Here is an 18,819-nt window from a genome sequence, read left to right as displayed (position 1 = left end):
TTAGACTGTCAAGAACTTCTTAGAATGACTCAGGACACCTTCTCCTTAGAAACATCTACTGTAAAAGATAAAAAATGTTTTTTTTTTTTCATTTGTTTAGGTATGCTGTGTGATTGGAAACATAACAAACATATAGTGGGGATTTAACTGCAAAAGTGGAAAAAATGCTTTAAATCCTACCCTTGAATACTATTCCCTGTGTACCTTTGGATCCCAAGCCAACAGTCAAGGAGTCCATCCCTTCTCCCCAGTCAGGGTAGTGTGGGGCAGTGGGGGAATTTCTTCTCAGGATGATTTTTCTTGTGCTCTTTACAACTTCCTCAGCCTCCTTTTTTACCTTCACCTTTCCTTTCTGTACCCTGATTAGGTGAATGTGCTTAGTAGTGAAGCTGAGTATCCTACTTCCTACCTCAAGAGATTTAGAAGTTATGCTGGATTGCGGCAGTCCAGAAAATGCATAGAACGATGTTCTGTGCTCAAGGTTAGAAAGGTCGAGTTCTTCTGTCAGACCCCAGATAAACCTTTGGGTGCTGTGTTGATGTTTTTTATATTCACCCCCTTTTCACCAATCTTGAGTTTACAGAATATCTTTATCCCTGCCTACCTTTGTAGGGATGTCAGGCTGACTTCATATATAACCTTGAGTTCTTTCTCGGTTGTTCCACTGTGATGATTCTATAAATCTTGGATTACCTGTTTTAGCGATAGTTGGTTGTCTGGCTTGACAGGCTCCTTTTTATCATAGAAACAACTTAACTGACTTCTAAGGGATAGGATTGGAAAGTTCAGACTTTTCTGTGTAGACTGAACCAGCTGGTCCTTTTCTTGTGGACCTGGTTTTGTCCGAGGTTTCCTCTATGGGCCTACTCTCCTAGGGGCAATCCTCAGAGTTTTCTGTCTATTAACCTCATCACATTGTTGTCTGTTCTTCCTTAATATTGTCATTTTGGTGGGTTGTTGGTTCTTTAACTCTGTATGGTGATGTTCTTGAGCATAAGATTGATGCTGTGTAACCTCCACTTGGTTGTTGGCAGTTTCCTCTGTTATGCTGTGCACTTTACCTCATTTGGTTCATATTCAGAGGTGGACCTTCAGTTGGTTCTAGTTCCTGTATCCTGAGAACATCCTTGTTTAGGTTTTAGCATTTTTCCTTAATGCTCATAATTTAGAATTTAGTATGAATTGCTTTGAAAGCGATTACCACGGTGCTAACTGCTTAAACATGTATTCCAGTGACCCTGCTGTTTTCTCACTTTAACCTCCTGAATGTCACAGTTTCAGTTGTTAACTCATTCATTTTACAAGTTCTTCAAGTAATAGCAATATATTGTCTTTATATTTTACAATGTACACGTTCATACTATTCAGAAAGTCTGTAGTATCTGTGGAAACCATTGATCTCTTTAGAATGTACAGTACAAAAGCTGAAGAACTGGTCTAAAAAGCTTTTAGGTGTTATAGATGTTACAATAACTTGTAATGTGTTTCAAGGACACCTTCATCAGGGCATTCATAATGGCAGCCTAATTGGTAGTGAAACATTCCATAAATCAACATTGTGTTTACAAGACCAGGTCCTTGCTTGTCTTGTTCTAGTTTATTGCAACCTTGTAAACTAATAGGCATCTCCAATAAACATCTGTCAGCTCCAAGTAGGAGTAAGTTCTTTGACTTTATCTTTTGTATCTTCTGTTTCTACAGGACAAATGACCAGTTGGTGGCTTTCCTCTCCAAATATCGTGATATGAACTTTTTGAAGTCACATGGAAGAGATAACGCAAGGTAATTCTGAATGATAAACTACTGAACTATACTAATACTTTTTGGTTTTGTGTTCTGTATTCTGATTATAAAAGCTTATGCATAGAGTAATTTGACTGGGTGGTAGATAATGTCATTGCCAGACTACACTGGCTTACATTCTTTGTCTATAATTTTTCCTTAAATTAATCTTTTCCACTAGAACAGAGGTCGGCAACCTATGGCCCATGGGCCGCACCTGGCCCGCCACTGCTAAATGTCCGTCAGTGTACGTGATGAATTTATGTGCACCCGGCCCACAGACATTTTAAGTAAGAGCGGAGAAGGGAGTTAACTTTCCAGGTGATTGGTTGCTAGGTAATCCTAGCAACCATTTACAAGCTTGTTATTATGAAAGACTAACTCCGGAAGCTCCTGCTGTCTTATCAGTGTTGTTGTATGTCTCTCCTGTATTCTCATTCAGCTTCAGGGGGAGAGGGGGCTGTGAATAATGCAGGGGGTGTGTGTAGGGGGGGGCTGTGTAATGTAAAGGGGTCCAGATTATATAAATATACAGTATATATTTAATTATATAATTACTGTTCTGTTATTAATGTTTAAAAGTAAATGTTATTCAAAGTTTCTTGTATTTTGTTGATTAATATTATCATACAGCGGGATAGGGATCAGGACACTGCTATAAAGTGAAAACCATCTTAATGTGCAGCAAGGCAGTTTTCATTTTATAACGCCAGCATCTTGGCTGGATGTCACAAGGAAAGGGTCCAGAGACATGCTGAGAGCAATGGAGAGGGTGAGTATAAGTTGAACAAACTAATTGCTGCAGGAAAGGGGGTTGGGGGAGGTGGGTGACCCTGCAGCGAAGCCAGAGCCTCGAGGGAGTGAACCTACATGCTCCATCAAGGTGAATTGGCTTTGTATTAATAAAGCACTTTAAAGTGAGGTAAACCTGTACTGTTATTATTACTATGTTAGGATTATTATTATCTTCATTTATTAGCAGGTGAATGCGGCCCTCCATGCATTCACATACATTGAATCCCACCCTTCAGTGGAAAAAGGTTGCTGAAAAAAATAATGTGTGAGAAATGGGTTTCTCCATCATTTTTAATTTTAGGCAGTATAAGGATGGGGAACAACTGATGGGAAACACTATTAACCACTTGCCGACCGCTCACATGGAGCGTACTGCGGCAAAGTGGCTCGTTCCCGTCCAGCGACGTAGACCTACGTCGCTGGACTCCTCCCCCTGTAGGCGGCGCTCGCGCGCCGCCGGAGGCGCGCTCCCGCTGTTTTCATTCACAGCGGGAGTCGGGCCAGGGGAGGAGCGGCGGCGATCGCCGCTGCTCTGCCCCGATCGTCGGGGAATCGAGTGAGGAGATCCGCCCGCCTGTGTAAACAGAGCGGGCGGATCTCCTAAGTGACAGGGACTGACAGATCGGAGTGTTCAGCATAGCTGAACATCCGATCTGTCCTTCTGTCACTCAGTCACCTCCCCCCCCACACGTTAGTAAGCACCAGGCATACATTAACCCCTCCCTCTCCAATAAAATTAACCCCTTCACTGCCAGTGTCATTTTTACAGTAACAGTGCATATATATAGCACTGATTACTGCAGTAATGTCACTGGTACCCCCAAAAGTGTCAAAAATGTCAGTCAAGGGTCCGATCTGTCCGCCGCAATGTCGCAGTCCCGCAAAAAAAATCGCAGATCACCGCCATTACGCGTTAAAAAAAAAACACCAAAAATGACAGAAATCTTTCCCGTAGTTAGTAAACGCAATAACTTTTGCGCAAACCAATCAAAATACGCTTATTGTGATTTTTTTTTACCAAACATAGGTAGCAGAAAACAAATTTACCAAAAATTTAAAAAAAATTTGATTTTTACATTTTTTTGGGGGGAATTTCATATAAAAAAATGTTAAAAATATTTTTTATTTTTTCAAAATAAATGCTCTTTTTTTGTTTATAGCACAAAAAGTAAAAATCGCATAGGTGATCAAATACCACCAAAAGAAAGCTCTGTTTGTGGGAAAAAAAGGACGTAAATTTCGTTTGGGTATGGCGTCGCACGACCGCACAATTGTCAGTTAAAGTCGCACAGCGCCGAATCGCAAAAAGTGGCCTGGACGTAACACAGCAAAATCCTCCGGTGGTAAAGTGGTTAATACAAGGGGAATTCAAAAAGAAGGGCCTGCTTTTTAGTAAAAGGCATACTAACTTCCCTAATAACTATCTTTCTTTTTTTTCAATGCAAGGATATATATTAACTGGCTTTTTTACTGATCTGAAAATGAGATGCATTGCTTTATATAAGAAATTGCACACAGCTGACTAAAGATCAGTAATACAGTGTTAAAGTGTTACTAAACCCAGGACCCTGAATTCACTATATCTGGTCCCCCACAGTACACAGAACATGGAAATGCAATAATTTTAGTAAGTATAAACTGCTAAATACCTTTTCTCATCAGCAGTGTAAAGCAGTCTTGTGACTTCTATCAGTGTCTGGCCGAGCACTGGTTAAAGCTTGTAGGAGGAGTTTTAATTCTCCTCAGACTGTCCTATGAGGCTTCATGACCCCTGACCCTTTGTCTAGACAGTGCTGATTGGCCCTGTGCTGATCACATGCACCCTCCCAAAAAAAAAAACTCTCTAGCAATACACACCAAACTGAGCATGTGCAGAGTGCCTCCTAGGGCTCTGTACTGCCAGGAGATATATTGGGTATAGTAAAAGAAGGGGAGGATCAGAGAAGACAGGATCAAACAGCCTTTTTACACAATGCAGAGGATTAACCCCTCAGGTTCCACAGTAAGTATTATAAGCATGTTTTACTGCATATGCAAACTGATTTTACTGTTGTGGCTTTAGTAACACTTTAAGTACAGAGCAGTAAAACAAAAATAGAAAAATTTTCATTTGGGTACAGTCATTTACTTGCATACATGCGTTTACTTGTCTATAAGCATGTCTGCGTGAGTATGAATGACAATATTACAATACTGGCAATAAAGAAGAATTTTACACCTCTATATTCGTCTATACACTTACACACCTTTTTTCACCTATACTCAACATTATGCAGGTCTTTACACACAGTTTTTGGCCCCTTGCACATGGGCGTCACAAGTTTCTGAGTAAACATCAGTAAATTATGACGCCCGTGTACAAGGGGCCTTAGTGTGGCCTACAGGCTCCAGAGGTAACCACATTCAGCTGTAGTTAAATAGTTAGTCAGGTTGAAAAAAGACACACGTCCATCTAGTTTAACCAGGTGGTTCTGCATGGCTAAAAATTTAAAACATTACCATTGGAGCTCACTTCTTTAGCACTTACAGTTATTTTTCTGTAAGTATCACACATTAAATTACGCGTACAGACTGCTAACCGTTTGTGAGTGCTTCCATTAGTGCAAAGCACGTTTTATTACCATTTACATTTCTTGTATTCATTGTACATTTATTGGAAGATTGATATGTTATTTAGAAATACTGAATACATCTTTTTAAGCTTGGATTGTCTTAATTAACACATAATGATCACTAGACATTAGTGAGTGGTTAGATATTTAGAAATACGTTTACCAAGTGTCTTTGAAGTCAGTTCCTACCTTGAACGGAAATGCTTTAGTTACAGTATTGTTTCTTATTAACCAGTGGGGACAGGAGAAAGGAGCTCAATGGAAAATGTTTGGGCTTTAGCTTATTTTGTAACAGCTCACAAAATGTTTTTTAATGTATAGTCAAATTTAAAACAGCGCTAGCATAAAAACATAAAGTGAAATATAATATTGTGAAACATTCATGATATGGCATATAAGTACATAAATAACAAGTCCTTTTTAAAAGTGATTAAATTCCAAAAAAAAGTGCTCCAGTGCAAATAAAAACTATATAAGGTGCTCCAGGTGACGGTGACCCCTCTCGGTTCCCCACTCACCGCAATAGTAGAATGATAAAGCTTGAAATTTCAATAGGAATATTGCACCAAGCCTTCTTCTATGGAATGCCACAAGATAACTTTGTATATCCTTAGATGGAACAGGTCCGAGCCTCCTCCACAGACACCAAGTTAAAAACAAAAGGACCGCATATAGTGAAGTATGTTTAAGACGGTTTATTGCCGAAAAAATGTAATTAAAACCTACTCACAAACATATATGAAAGATTCACAATGGATAACAATGGTGGTGGACGCCGCATGTAGCGTGCGTTCCACTATCAAACCAGGAAGTGCAGCTGGAAGTGACGATGCGTCAGAGCCGTACCGGAAGTTACGTCAACGCGTTTCGCCCACCTATTGGGCATTTTCAAAGACCTTTCGCCCTTTCGACCTTTCACCGTCCCCTGGAGCACCTTATATAGTTTTTATTTGCACTGGAGCACTTTTTTTGGAATTTGATCACTTTTAAAAAGGACTTGTTATTTATGTACTTATATGCCATATCATGAATGTTTCACAATATTATATTTCACTTTATGTTTTTATGCTAGCGCTGTTTTAAATTTGACTATACATCTTACCTAAGTTTTTACTTGTAGCCACAGCAGCTGCATTACTCATTTTTTTATACATTTTCATATATTTATATGTATACAATTTTTTTATATATATATATATATATATATATTTATATTTTTTCACTTGCACATATTCACTTTTTTATTGTACCATAAGCGCGGGATTTAATTTATAGTTTATAAAATGTTTTTTAACCTGTCTGATAATTTTGAGAATATTGTTTAAGGTTTTCAGACACTACCCCAAAGACATTAGATAATCACCAGTCTTACCAAAAATGACCTCAGTGGAGGCCTGTAATGTAATGGCTTTAGGCACCCTCAAGCTGAAAAGTCACCTAAAGTAATGTAAGAAACAAGGATTCATATTGTGATGAGCTTTGAAAGCAGCTTTTCTAACTTTAATAAAAACTTAAAAAGCTGTAAAAATACTAAATTATTCCCAAAAAGAGGCACATACTTGTTTTCAGTTGCCATGTTTGCAAAAGTCACCACCTCTTTGGCTCCTCTAGGGCCCCCAAATGTTTTTGAATCCAAAATGTTGACAGCAACAAGGTTTCAGCTTATAAATAGTTTTTTTTTTTCTAAGTACAAGAATGCCAACAAAAAATTAAAACCTCTACACATCGTTACTCTTTGAGCCCTTAAAACTGAAATCCAACCTTACCAGCCTTGCATAGTTTTATTGGCTCCTTTCCTGTAGTGAAATTTCTTACTCTGCTTTCACTATACACAGTCAGCTTTTCATGATTTTCTTTATAAGCTGAAAAAAATCAGATTGACCCTTTCCTTTTTCCTGATTGGCATCCAGCATTATCTAGCCCCTTTCTCCGTCCTTACTATCTCTGGCCCACCCCTCAGTGGCGTAACAATGGGGAGGGGGGTCAGTCTACCCCAGGTACCACACATTGGGGGGGTGTCAGGCCAGCTCCACTTAGGGCAGTCAGGCCGTCACTGCTTATTCACTGAGGGTGTCTGGGCTGGCACCTGGCATTAGACAGTGGTGTTGCTGTGGGGGTGCAGGCCATATCCGGATGACATCTGCCAGAGGGGTGACACCCAGGGCCAGCCACCAGATTTCCTCCGCCGCTCACTAACACAGGAGAGCAGAGCAGGAAGGATGAGGCAGAATGGGAGAGAGAAACAGCAGCTGTTTCTCTCTCCGGCTCTGCCTCCTGCTCCCTGATCTGCTCTCCTGTGTCTCCCGCTCTGTATGCCCTAATAAGGTAGGAAGGGGCAGAGCTGTGGGGTATAGGGGCTGTGTAATGCAAAGGGGTCCGGAGGTGTGGGGGGGCTATATAATGTAAAGGGGTCCAGATCAGAGGTGTGGAGTGCTGTGAAATGTAAAGAGATCCAGAGGTGTGGGGGGGGCTGTGTAATGTAAAGGGGTCCAGAAGTGTGGGGGGGCTGTGTAATGTAAAGGGGTCCAAAGGTGCAGGGCCTGTGTAATGTGAAGGGGTCCAGAGGTATAGGGGCAGTGTAATGTGAAGGGGTCCAGTGGAACGGGGGCTGTGTGATGTAAAGGGGGTCTTCCTACATTTTACCCGCAGTGATAGCTACAGTCCTATAGTTTTCTACTATGTTGCGCGTTTTTTCCTGCATTTTCTGAAACCGCCCCAGAAGTCCAACATGCTGCGTCTTTGGCGCACTTTCAGAAAACAGGAAAATAAATTTTTTTTGTGGGGGGTGACACCATGTTTTACTGCACCAGGTGACACCAACCCTGGTGATGTCAATGGCAGTAGAACATAGTAAGTGTGCCACTACCAGTTATATGTATTTCTGTCTGGCCCCGGCTGCCTGATGGCATTCCTCGGGTCGTCAGTGCCAATTTTGCAGAGGAGAAGTAGCCACCTGGCCACCCGGACGAGCAGACGGAGGAGGATCCTTCTGGGTTCCAGGCCGCAGTGCATGGAGGCGCTACACGTCAAGTCACTTGACATTGACGTCAGCACGTACTGTATGTGAAAAAAAAACAAAATGTTTTTAAAAAAAATATTTTTATCATGTAGATTAGGGGGGGGGGGGGGGGGGTGATGTTAGGAACCAAGGAAGGAACAATATTAGCAAATTACACTTTTAACTTTAAACAGCTCTTTTTCAAGCACAAAGTACATATTTTCTGAGTCCTTAGAAAGAAGCTGCAATGTAGCAATGTCTCCACACCAATTTTTTTTTATTATACTGCCATGTTTGTACACAAAATGTAAGAGCTATTTATAAATTGATATATAGGACCTTGTTGTGGCCACTTTTGTTGAATTCTTATAGCATACGTAATATACAATTATCACGTGAAAGATTAGTACAACCAAAATTTACAGTTTTAGGTGACGTAAAGTTGAATTGAAAGTCAAGGCAAGCACAATGTGATAAAATGTGTAACTCTTTAATCTTTAATCTATAACTCTGTGGTTTTGATTTACTAAATGCAACAATGCTGCTCACTTTAAAAGGTAATTTTCCTTAGAGCTTAGTAAATGTGGTGAAATTTACTTTGCAACGAATACCAAATCACGTGCAAGGAAACAAAAAAAGTGCCATGTACACATTTGGAGCATGGAAGTCAACAGAGATTCACATAATTCATTAAGCTTTGTGGAAAAGCCCCTTGAAAAGTGCATCTTCCCTTGCAAAGTGAACAGTCTATTTGCCTTTAGTAAATCATCCCCTTTGTCTCCAGCCAGTCTATTGAATAATGAGTCAGTATAATTACACTGCTAATTCATTTGGACTGATTTGCTAAAAGAGTTGAGATATGATAAACTGATGCTAATTTACTAAAGGAGTTAAGAATCTTCACACAATAACAATACTGTACAAATATTCACGTCAGTTAGCTAATCGTGTACAGATAAAATAAATCAGCGGGAATTTTCTTTTCATATGATTGAGTAATTGAAGTGAATCTTTACACAATTTACTGTATTGTGGAAATATTCTAAACTCCTTTAGAAAGTCAGCCTAATTGTCTATTGATCAGTCAGTTGTCTATTGCCATATGCAACAGGAGGAATGAGGACACCGGGGAATAACAATTATGTGGAAATGCGCATTATGATGAAAGAGCATGAAAGTCTTGCATGCTGCAACTTTGATACGCTTCAATCATGATGTGCGTTCACATACAGCTCAGTGGTTAAAAACGCACGTAGAATGCAATAAAAAACATGATGCACAGCAACCACAACACACATATGAATCCAGCCTAAGATTTCAAAATAGCTAGGAACTATAGTAAAGAGAATAGGAAGAGAACAAGAGACTTAGCCTTCATAGATCTATAACAAAATATTGATTTATTGAAATATTTTAAATGGTATTTCACTAGTGGGGCTTTTCTTTCCTTTACATATTTCTATGGGAGAGGACATACCGGCCTGAAGGATTAACCTGAGGTTGATTATTCTGATTGCTACATCTGTTACATAGCTCATTTGGCCCTAACCATGAGGATGGTGGGCAATACAGTGGGGTGAGTTGCCTGGCTGAGGGGTGTGAGATCACAAAGGTGGAGGGTTTCCTGTTGACCCTCTAAAAAGCACGGGACTTATAACATCAAATCATCATTCACTTTTACTTATCAACACTGGATTTTTTTTTTTTTTTTTTTTGAGCACTGTGCACTGAATGTGGACTCTTTATGAATTTGGTTATTTATGCACATTAATTTTCAAGTACTATTAGGTCACATTTTTTGTGATTGAAATTTGCTTATATTTGTGGTTGTTGATTTATTCACAAAATTATTCACTTATTTTGTTTTCACGCATATAGTGGGTATATGCTATGCGCGGCTAGTTGGATTAAATATTCACTACTTCTTTCATTTTTCACTTATTAAGCCGCAGCATTCATTTTGATGGTTATTGAAGTGTGTGATTTGTTACACAATTATCAGTTAGAAGTAGAACACTAGTTCTTTTAAGCGCGAGAGCTTGCTTTATTTTAAAAATATTGATTTTGAATGAACTGACCCTTTGTTATTTAAACCATCCAAATACAGTGATAATATGATAAAATTATGCATTGCCTTAAAAAAATTGAAAACACCCTTAACAAACTTGTAATGCAAAATCTGGGTAACAGTGACAGGTAATTATTCAGTTTATGCTTTCAGTAATTGTGGTGATTGTAGCTGTATTAGTACACTTAAAACAAAAACAATTGAGTGCTGTCCGTACTACTTTTTTATTTCCCCTAACACCCACATTTTTAGGAATAGCGTGTCCTGAAAATTTGCATGTTAGTGCAATTAAAAAAGTGGCACAGAGAGAACAACATTTTTTTTTTTTTTTTTTGCTTCCAGTGCAAATCTTTTGACTTTTTAACTTTAGCTGCTCTTCAGTATACGTAGAACTCATACATTTTTTTTTCATTATTTATTTAAACATCTCTTTCTTTTTATTGAATTTTTTTTTTTTGCATTTACTCCAAATCGCCTTGTCCTACTTAGAAAAAAAAAAGAAAAAACACGGACGTGTTGAAGAGCACCTTCTCTAAATATTTTAGCGAGAACAGATAAAAGTCGAAGATAAAGGTGAAAATGGTCCTTCATCTCAGCAGGATCAACATTATTTCCTTGAGACATGGGATGCATTAACAGAAATTGCGTACATGAGTTAGCTGTGGTAGACTACATCTTCAAGATCTTTTCCCAGTCTCTTTGCAGGTTGTTAAAACCTTAGTGAAATCCCCCTAGCTTTCTTTTATTTAGAAGGTGGAACAGCTCTAATCTTAATGCTACCAGAGAAAGAGAGAATGACAGTCCTGCTATATGTTATTTTATAGCCAATATCATTTTGATGTTGCACAAAATGGACGCCTCAAAGAACATCAAATTTTATCCCTCTATATTATAATCTTTGCTAGCATAGCAATGTCTTACATATCCCCAGTCACCTACAATATGAGTAAGCTTTAATGAGAAAAATAACAGTAAAACAAGATGCAGCCAATATAGCGCAGCTGGGTAACTCCTATAAATTAGATGCTTTCATATGCTGCAATTACACTACCAGGAATAGACAAATCTGTTAGGATGCATAACATTAGGTCATATAAGATGGTTTTTTTTTTATGAATTCTGCATCAAATGAGCATATTGAAGACCTTGAGTTTTAATGTAGCTGTCTGTAAAAGTCCATTTCAAATTGGATAGTAACAACTGGCAGCCATGTTTGCTATATCAGCAAGCTATAGAACTGACTTATTATAGTAATTTTATGTTTTGTTGAACAAGCTACCGGACCAGTAGTTCTAGTCTTAGGAAATTTTTACTGAGAAAATGTCGAGACAGCCATTGCTGACCTCTATGTATGTAGCTAGTAAGCCTGCTTTTATGATGATCAAAAGCCTTCAATTCTTCATGAGTCACTGAAAAATGAGCAAATCAGGAATTCTGATTTTACACTGTCTTCACACTCCATGCTTGCTCTTGGTTATAGATCAATGACAGACAGGTCAGAGACATCCAGGCAACTAGTATCTTTGTTAGGTCCTCCATTTCCTTTCCTTAGCTTTTAAACTATCTGTACATAAACATTTTACATTTGTGTCTTTGTAGCACAAAGTAAAGGGTTTGTGATGGTTTTGGGGGTTACACTTTGGCTTCTTCAACTTTGTTGCCAAATAAACTTTTTCTGGCACTTATCGTAACACTTAGTTATTCTATGCACCCTTCAGACTACATTAGGCTCATTTTGTTTAGTATCTTAATAGTTCCTCAGGATTTGCTTTTTTAAAGGTAAATAGGCTGTTCACTTTGCAAGGGAATTTTCTGTTTCCAACAGAAGTTTCTATGCGCTTAGTGAATGAAGTGATGAAGTGAATGAAGTGAAGCTTTGCGCATTTATGCCTTTATGCATCCAGTCCACTCTAAGGCACTCTCCTGTCTTAAAGGGTTAGTTCACCTTTACCAAAGAAACTTGCCTATGCAAGTAAGGGGCATTGGTAGATAAAAATAAGGCGTGCAGCTTTGACCAAAGCAGAATAATGCCCTTGCTATAGGTGTAGGCCATTTAGGTACGTCATGAAGCCTGACTGGAAAACTTCTAGGACGTTGCTAAGAGAAGCCCAGTGTTACTGCTCACCTTCACCATCACAGGAGTGAGCTCTCAAATGTGAGCTCAGAGCTACTGAATCAGAAGGGAGAAAGCACATGTGAGGGGAAAATGCTCACTACAGTGATGGTAAAGATGAGCAGTAACTGTAGGCTTCTTCTAGCAATGTCCTTGAAGTTTTCCAGTTGGGCTTCATGAGGTACACAAATGGCCTCCACCCATAGCAAGGGCAATATTCCACTTTGGTCAAAGCTGCACAGTTAGTTTTTATCTACAGATGTCCCTTATCTGCATAGGCAGTGTTTTGGTAAAGGTGAGCTATGCCTTTAAGGAAAATATTAGCAATAGTTAAAATGCACTTCACCAGGTAGATTTTGAATGTTCAGTCGCAAATAATGGCTTCACATGGAATGAGATAGTAGTGGCTGACTTTGCAGCCCCTGGCCAAAACCAAAAAGGGGAGACCTCTTTATGTTCAGATGTAATTAAAATAGAAACCCATCGAAGACAGAAGTGTCCATGCTTGGGTTATACATTAAGCTGTTGTCAAGAGAAGCAGTGCAAAGAGATGATTAGAGTATTAGCCTTACAATCAATGCCATTCAGCTATGCTGTGAAAAGTCACACAAAGATGATTCTGAATAGGACAACGGATATCAAAGACATGTTTAATGCTGATCTGAGATTAAGCTGTAGTAAGCAGCATATAATCAATTATTACATAGAGAAAGAATGCAAAGCATATCATTTATGAGGATGGAAATTACATTTACAACATTTAACTAGTGGTACAAAGACTTCAATAGAGATCCTGAAAGAACAGTGTGTGTAATTGTGTTTATGGTTAGCTCAGAATTAGCTGGAAAATTATACTGATTGATCCAAGGGTATTTTCTTGTCACTGTGATGTAATGTCATAAACTATACTGCCGGTTAAAGTACACCTGTCACTCAAAAAAGATTACCAGACTAAATGATTAAAGTATAGACACCTCAGTCATGGGCTAATAGGGTAAGTACAAAGTACAAAAGGCAAGTAGAGGGTACTCCAGCTTGCTACATTACAATGAAGTATTTATATTGGGCAATTAAAGAGCCGTCAGGTTCAAGGAACACACAGCACTTTTGCAGAACACAAAGGGCACATGCAGGCATCTTAAAACATATCACTTTAATCTGTTACAATCCTTGTCTCTAATTAATGTGCATTACTTTTTACGTTAACAATCAACATTTAGTATTCTAACTATATCCGGCACTATAACTTGGTACCAGTGTTGGTATTAGTCAGGTTATATGTACTGTATTAGTAGCACTGTAATAAAATGGCAGCAGTTCTGCCATTCAGGAAATGTTTCCTCTGGCCAACATCAGACTAATGATATCATCTCAGGTTAACTATTCGAGGATAGCTTTATCCAAGCGCTCCTTCAGTTTCAGTTAGAACTCTATCTCCTCCTCTGTTCTTCCTTATTCCATGGTAGTCACCCATGACCCTGACCACCATCTGTTCTATTATCTATCTACAATTCTACCTTGGTCGGTTGCTGATCTTACATGGATTCCATTAACATTTCCGTGTTGATGAAACCTCTATCCATCTCTCCAAGCCTCAGCTCACTCTTTTAGCTTCCTTCTGTATCACTAATTTACCAACTGACATGTTGGTATGGATGTCACACTACTTGCTGAAACTAAGTCTTTAAAAAACTCAGATCATAAGGCTACATTCACAGGATTGTTTGTGTCTGACAGCAGCTAAATGCCAGTGGAAATATTTCCTGCTGATAGTTGCGTTCTGTAAATGAGTTTAGCTGCGTTTATGTGCATCAACGTTTATAGGCATTTTTTTCTCAATACCTCCGATCTTGGGGGGATGTTATACCCCATGCACCTCCTCCTACACTTTGTTGATAGGTTTATGAGCAAGAAGATATAGCTATGTAATTGAAATTCAGTGCAGTGCAAAGCTGGTTCTTACCATTGTGCGCTTGTTTGAGAGGAGGAGAAAATTGAGGGCTGGTTCACATGCATGGCACTACTTTTAAAAATGCACTGCACCAAACTGCATGGTACTACTGTACCATGCAAATTAGTGCCTGCAAGTGCACTGTGTTGCAATCTGCTTTTGGGGTGAGGTTAACAATTAATTGGCACCAGCATGCAGATCGCAAGGGCAGTGTGGTTATCTGCGGTGTGTGAAAATATGCATGGAATGCATCTTTGCCACACCTCATTTTGGTCTGAACTGGCCCTGAGGCAGATAGAGAAACAGAGAGAAAGGCAAGTGAAGCAAAGATCGGTACATCCCCTAACAGCCTGGTATCTAACAAGGGGATATTTTGTAGCTAAGCTGTCTGAAACTAAACATTGCTAATCATTATGTATGAATACCATGATTACTTTGCATTGTGTGATTCCGGCTCCTTTTAGAAAATTCTAAATGTAGCTAAACTCTGAAATTTAGAGGGCCGTGTTAATGTAGTCTAACATTCCCTTCTGCCCCGACTTTTCCTTTGAGAAAGGAATCTCATGTCAGGGTGTTAAGTGTAATCCTGACACTCTTCTTTGCCCAGAACTCTACTTTTAGCACTAGATCCAGTTACTATGCAAATCTTGCCACCTCACCTCGTTTCCAAAACATGCCCCTTCCTAACCACAAAGCTACTCATTTACTCACGTTTTATCTCTTGCCTCAGATATTGCACTCCCTCATAGTTTTTCTACCTCTACACAGGCTATCCCCCCTTCAGTATTTCATGAATGCTGCTGCCAAACTCATCCCCTTTACCAGTAGATTAAGTGATATTAAACCCTCAGTACTTTCAGCAGCTGAGGTAATAAGTTACTGAATATGCAGCTTTTTCATCTTTTAATCCTTGCCAATGTTCCAGTTTTGGTTGGAGTCATAACTACTGCTCCAGGTTTCCTGTTTCAGGGTGGCTCTTTTCTCTTTCAGGGTCCTATGGAGCCACCTTTGCATGCAGGGACTAGAACTGTGTCTCCCTACACTGTGTGCATCAATAGAAATATATACAAGGCACTTCCCTGCTCCTCCCTCTTCTCCAAGCTAACCTCCTGACGGTACACTGTCTACTGTTAATGCTTTTCTGTGAAGAGCAGAAGTTCAGGGAAGCAGCACTAAAAGAACAGGAGCCATTAGAATTAAAGGTTGTGAACTGCAGATGCCGGGATAATAATTTTTACAAATGGTTTACTGAGAAATGTTTTTGTTTTGTGCTCAATGTGTTCAGTTTAAAAACATTGAGAGTTCTTTAATTCTTCAATGTGTGAAATCACTTGGAGTAAAGTATATTGTAAGGGGGGCAGGCTCAACTGATAGTAGAAGTAGTAAACTATACATGAGACTGGGACACCCCTGAATATTCCAAGCAGGTTTGTCCTGGACTTTTATTCAGCAATGCTGCAAACAAACAGTTTCCATGCAGGAAGACTTTGTATCAGGGATGTAGATCATTTTTTTCCGGGGGGGGGGGGGGGGATTTGGAAGCTTTGTTATGGTTTGGACAAAATAGGGCCTTGGGCAAACTGAAGATATTGTGGTTGTGGGAGTAAAAAAAGCCTAATTTGTGGTGGTATTGACAGCAATAATAACCCCCAGCATTGATGGCTTTGCTAGCAATTATAACCCCTAGCATGCACCAGGGCTAACAATAACCACCAGTGGTGTTAGGGCCAGTAATAACCCCAGCATGTTTCAAGGTCAGCAATAAATCCCAGTTAATGCCAAGGCCAGCAATGATAAACCTCAGCATGTGTAAGGGCAAGCAATAACTCCCAACAAGTGTCAGGGCCCCCTTCACAAATAAAAAAAAAATACACACATTGGAAATCCCCTTTTCTTCACCCCCCCCCAAAAAAAAAACCTCCAACACAATCCCGCCACCCCTAAAAGGACAGATCTACTGCTATCAGAAATGTCCCCTACTCAGTAAACTTCTCTCCTATGCAAACCACTTATACCTCAGATACTGTGCATTGCCCTGCCAGTTACACAAATTCCTTGGCTTACTTCGGTTGTGTCATTTGACAGAGCAGAAAAGGAGCCCAGTAACCTTCCTTCATTTTAAGTCTCCCTATATCTGAAATCTGAATTTTGCAGGTGGCATGACTCACAGCATTACAGGGACACCTGCACAATGTCAAAGTGTGAGCATCATTAATTTGAGAGGCCAACAAAGAGACCAGGGGCATGTGGCCTCAGTTCTCAGCACTGCTCTGAGAATGGGGATATTGTATCTACTCCCCAACCTTGTATAAACAAAACATCAGCTCCTCTGAGCCAATATCTAAACATAGGGCAGTTCCTAAAAACTGTCTCATAGTATGCCCCATAATGGACTCCCCAAAACAAACAAACTGTTCTTTTTAGTGATCTTTTGGCAGTCAGGCTTTTCACCCAGCAGCAGGCTCTCATAGAGCGAGAGAGAGAGAGAGAGAATGAAAATGAACCCTGAGCATAAGTCAGCTCACAAATAAAAAAGAACAGTGGACAGCTGAGATTTATTAAAACAGAATGCCAGAAAAGCAAGTGTTTTTTTGTAATATTTTGCTTGATCCAGAAAACGAATCTTTGATACTTGTAAACTAGGTCCGGATGGTGTCTGGGGATGATAAAAATGTTGGTTTTATTAATGCTGAATACTACTGTCAGTCAGTCATTAGCTTTGGGCGCAAAGACTGTTCTGGCTAGTGTACGGCAAAGGATTAAGTCGCTCCCTCTCCCCCATTCACTCTCATTGGTCTAGTCACAAAATGATTTTAACAGAAAGAGGCCCACTAGCCAATCCAGGGATTTGGGTGGAGGAAAGGAGCAGAAGTTATGCTAACCTCTTGCTGGGGGGGGGGGGGGGGGAGGAGAGCTTAAATAGCACTAAATGACCTATTTGGGACACTGTTCCCGTCTCGGGCCCGCAGGTCTCTCCTTTGTTTTGAGTCGATATGTTTTTCATCTTACCAGGTAGTTTATGATTCTTTCTGACTTATTCTGTCATTTATTTTCTCACTCATCCCTGCCTTTTTTTAAAAAATCTGTTTGTGTCTATTTTACTACATTTAAAGCCATGAGCATGTCACAGTGCTTTCACAAATATGCCAGGAGGTCCAGGTGGAAATAATTTCGAGTAACAGTGCTGGCTTGGTTGACCATTACATTTAATCTTATTTGCTGTTCAAAGACAAAAGCATCTTTTCCACATAAAGAAATGTACAGATTTTCAATATGTCTGCAAAAAATGGATAAAATATTCTATTGCTCATGAGACACCTCTTTGGGAGATGATGGTTGGAAGGGCCAAGCCCTTCTTCATCAAACACCACGTAGTAAAAGATACAAACCTGTCAGGATAAGAGGAGGAGGAAGGAGCTGAATTTGCTTTGACTCTGTGCTAGTCCCATCATATATACACGCTGTCAAAGAGGTGTTCTGACCTAAGAAATTTAGAAAATACTTTCCTCTGTTAAAAAAAAGAGCCACTAGCTCTTCCACTCGTTTCTGAAATAAATGAGCTGCTGGAAGATGAATGAGAAAGGCACAATAAGAATGTTACCTTTCAAACCAGATTTTCAATATGCATTGGTGAATGCCAAATGAATCCATTGGTCCCTAACAAGGCAAAAAATCCTTCTGATATGAAGCCCTTCCCTGTGGGTGTGAGATTGAAACACTTTGGGAAGGTTTGGGTGGACAATGTAAAAGACTGTTGGGTGTCAATAAATATTTTATAACCTATCTTCAGGGAGAGTAAAAATCCTCTGTTGCAGTGGTTGCAGTCTAAAGAACTGGAAAAGCAGTTTTGCTTACCTGATCACTGCTCTGCTCGCAGCTGGCACTCACCTATACTCCCCTACTCTCTGTCAGTAGAATGTCCCTCTCCATCCTCATGTCCATTGCAGGTCTGTGGGCTTTGCATTGATCTTAATGAAATCAGGGACCTGCGACTGCCATAGTGTAGAGCAGAAGAGGCTTCAGGGACCAGTCTAGCAGCTGAAAGGAGCCAGTGGGAGAAAACATGAGTAAAACTGCTTTTTAATTGCTTCCTCCATGTGAAATCTTTCAAGATGGAATCCATAGAGACAGTTATCAAAATGGTTTGCATGGGGGGGCTTGCTTCTATCCATAGGCCTTTAGGACACTTGCCTGCATGTACTGTACCTATCTTCCCTCCACAACAGAAGTCCTAGTGTTTTTGCCTTCAGGATTAGCTACTAGTTGTGCTGCCTTTCTTTTTGAATTTCTGCCGTTCCAAAAAACAAACATTCTTCTGGCCTTTGAAGAGGTCTAGATGACTGGGATGCAATCCAATGACTACCTAAACAATCTTCTGGTAGTAGGAAGATCAAACAAAGAGGTAATTGTCAGCATTTAAAAGCTTCAATCCCCGTGGATTAAAGGATGCCAGCCACATACTGTATGTCCCTCCCGACCAGAGTTTTATTTGCACACGGT

General features: G+C 39.8%; 1 protein-coding gene across 1 annotated transcript in view; it reads left to right on the top strand.

Moving 5' to 3' along the window:
- The window catches only part of XYLT1 (xylosyltransferase 1), a 530,851-nt gene that overhangs the window by 397,081 nt on the left and 114,951 nt on the right, over window positions 1-18,819 (top strand). Inside the window, exon 5 of the mRNA XM_082261193.1 lies at window positions 1,702-1,782. Within this exon, the coding sequence (XP_082117319.1) occupies window positions 1,702-1,782 (81 nt within the window). The remainder of the gene's footprint in view (window positions 1-1,701; window positions 1,783-18,819) is intronic.

The sequence above is a fragment of the Pelophylax lessonae genome (genome assembly GCF_965119305.1).
Source record: "Pelophylax lessonae genome assembly, chromosome: 6".
Taxonomy (NCBI): Eukaryota; Metazoa; Chordata; class Amphibia; order Anura; family Ranidae; genus Pelophylax; species Pelophylax lessonae.
Note: the sequence above shows the minus strand (reverse complement) of the source record. Positions and strands in the feature narration are given on the sequence as shown.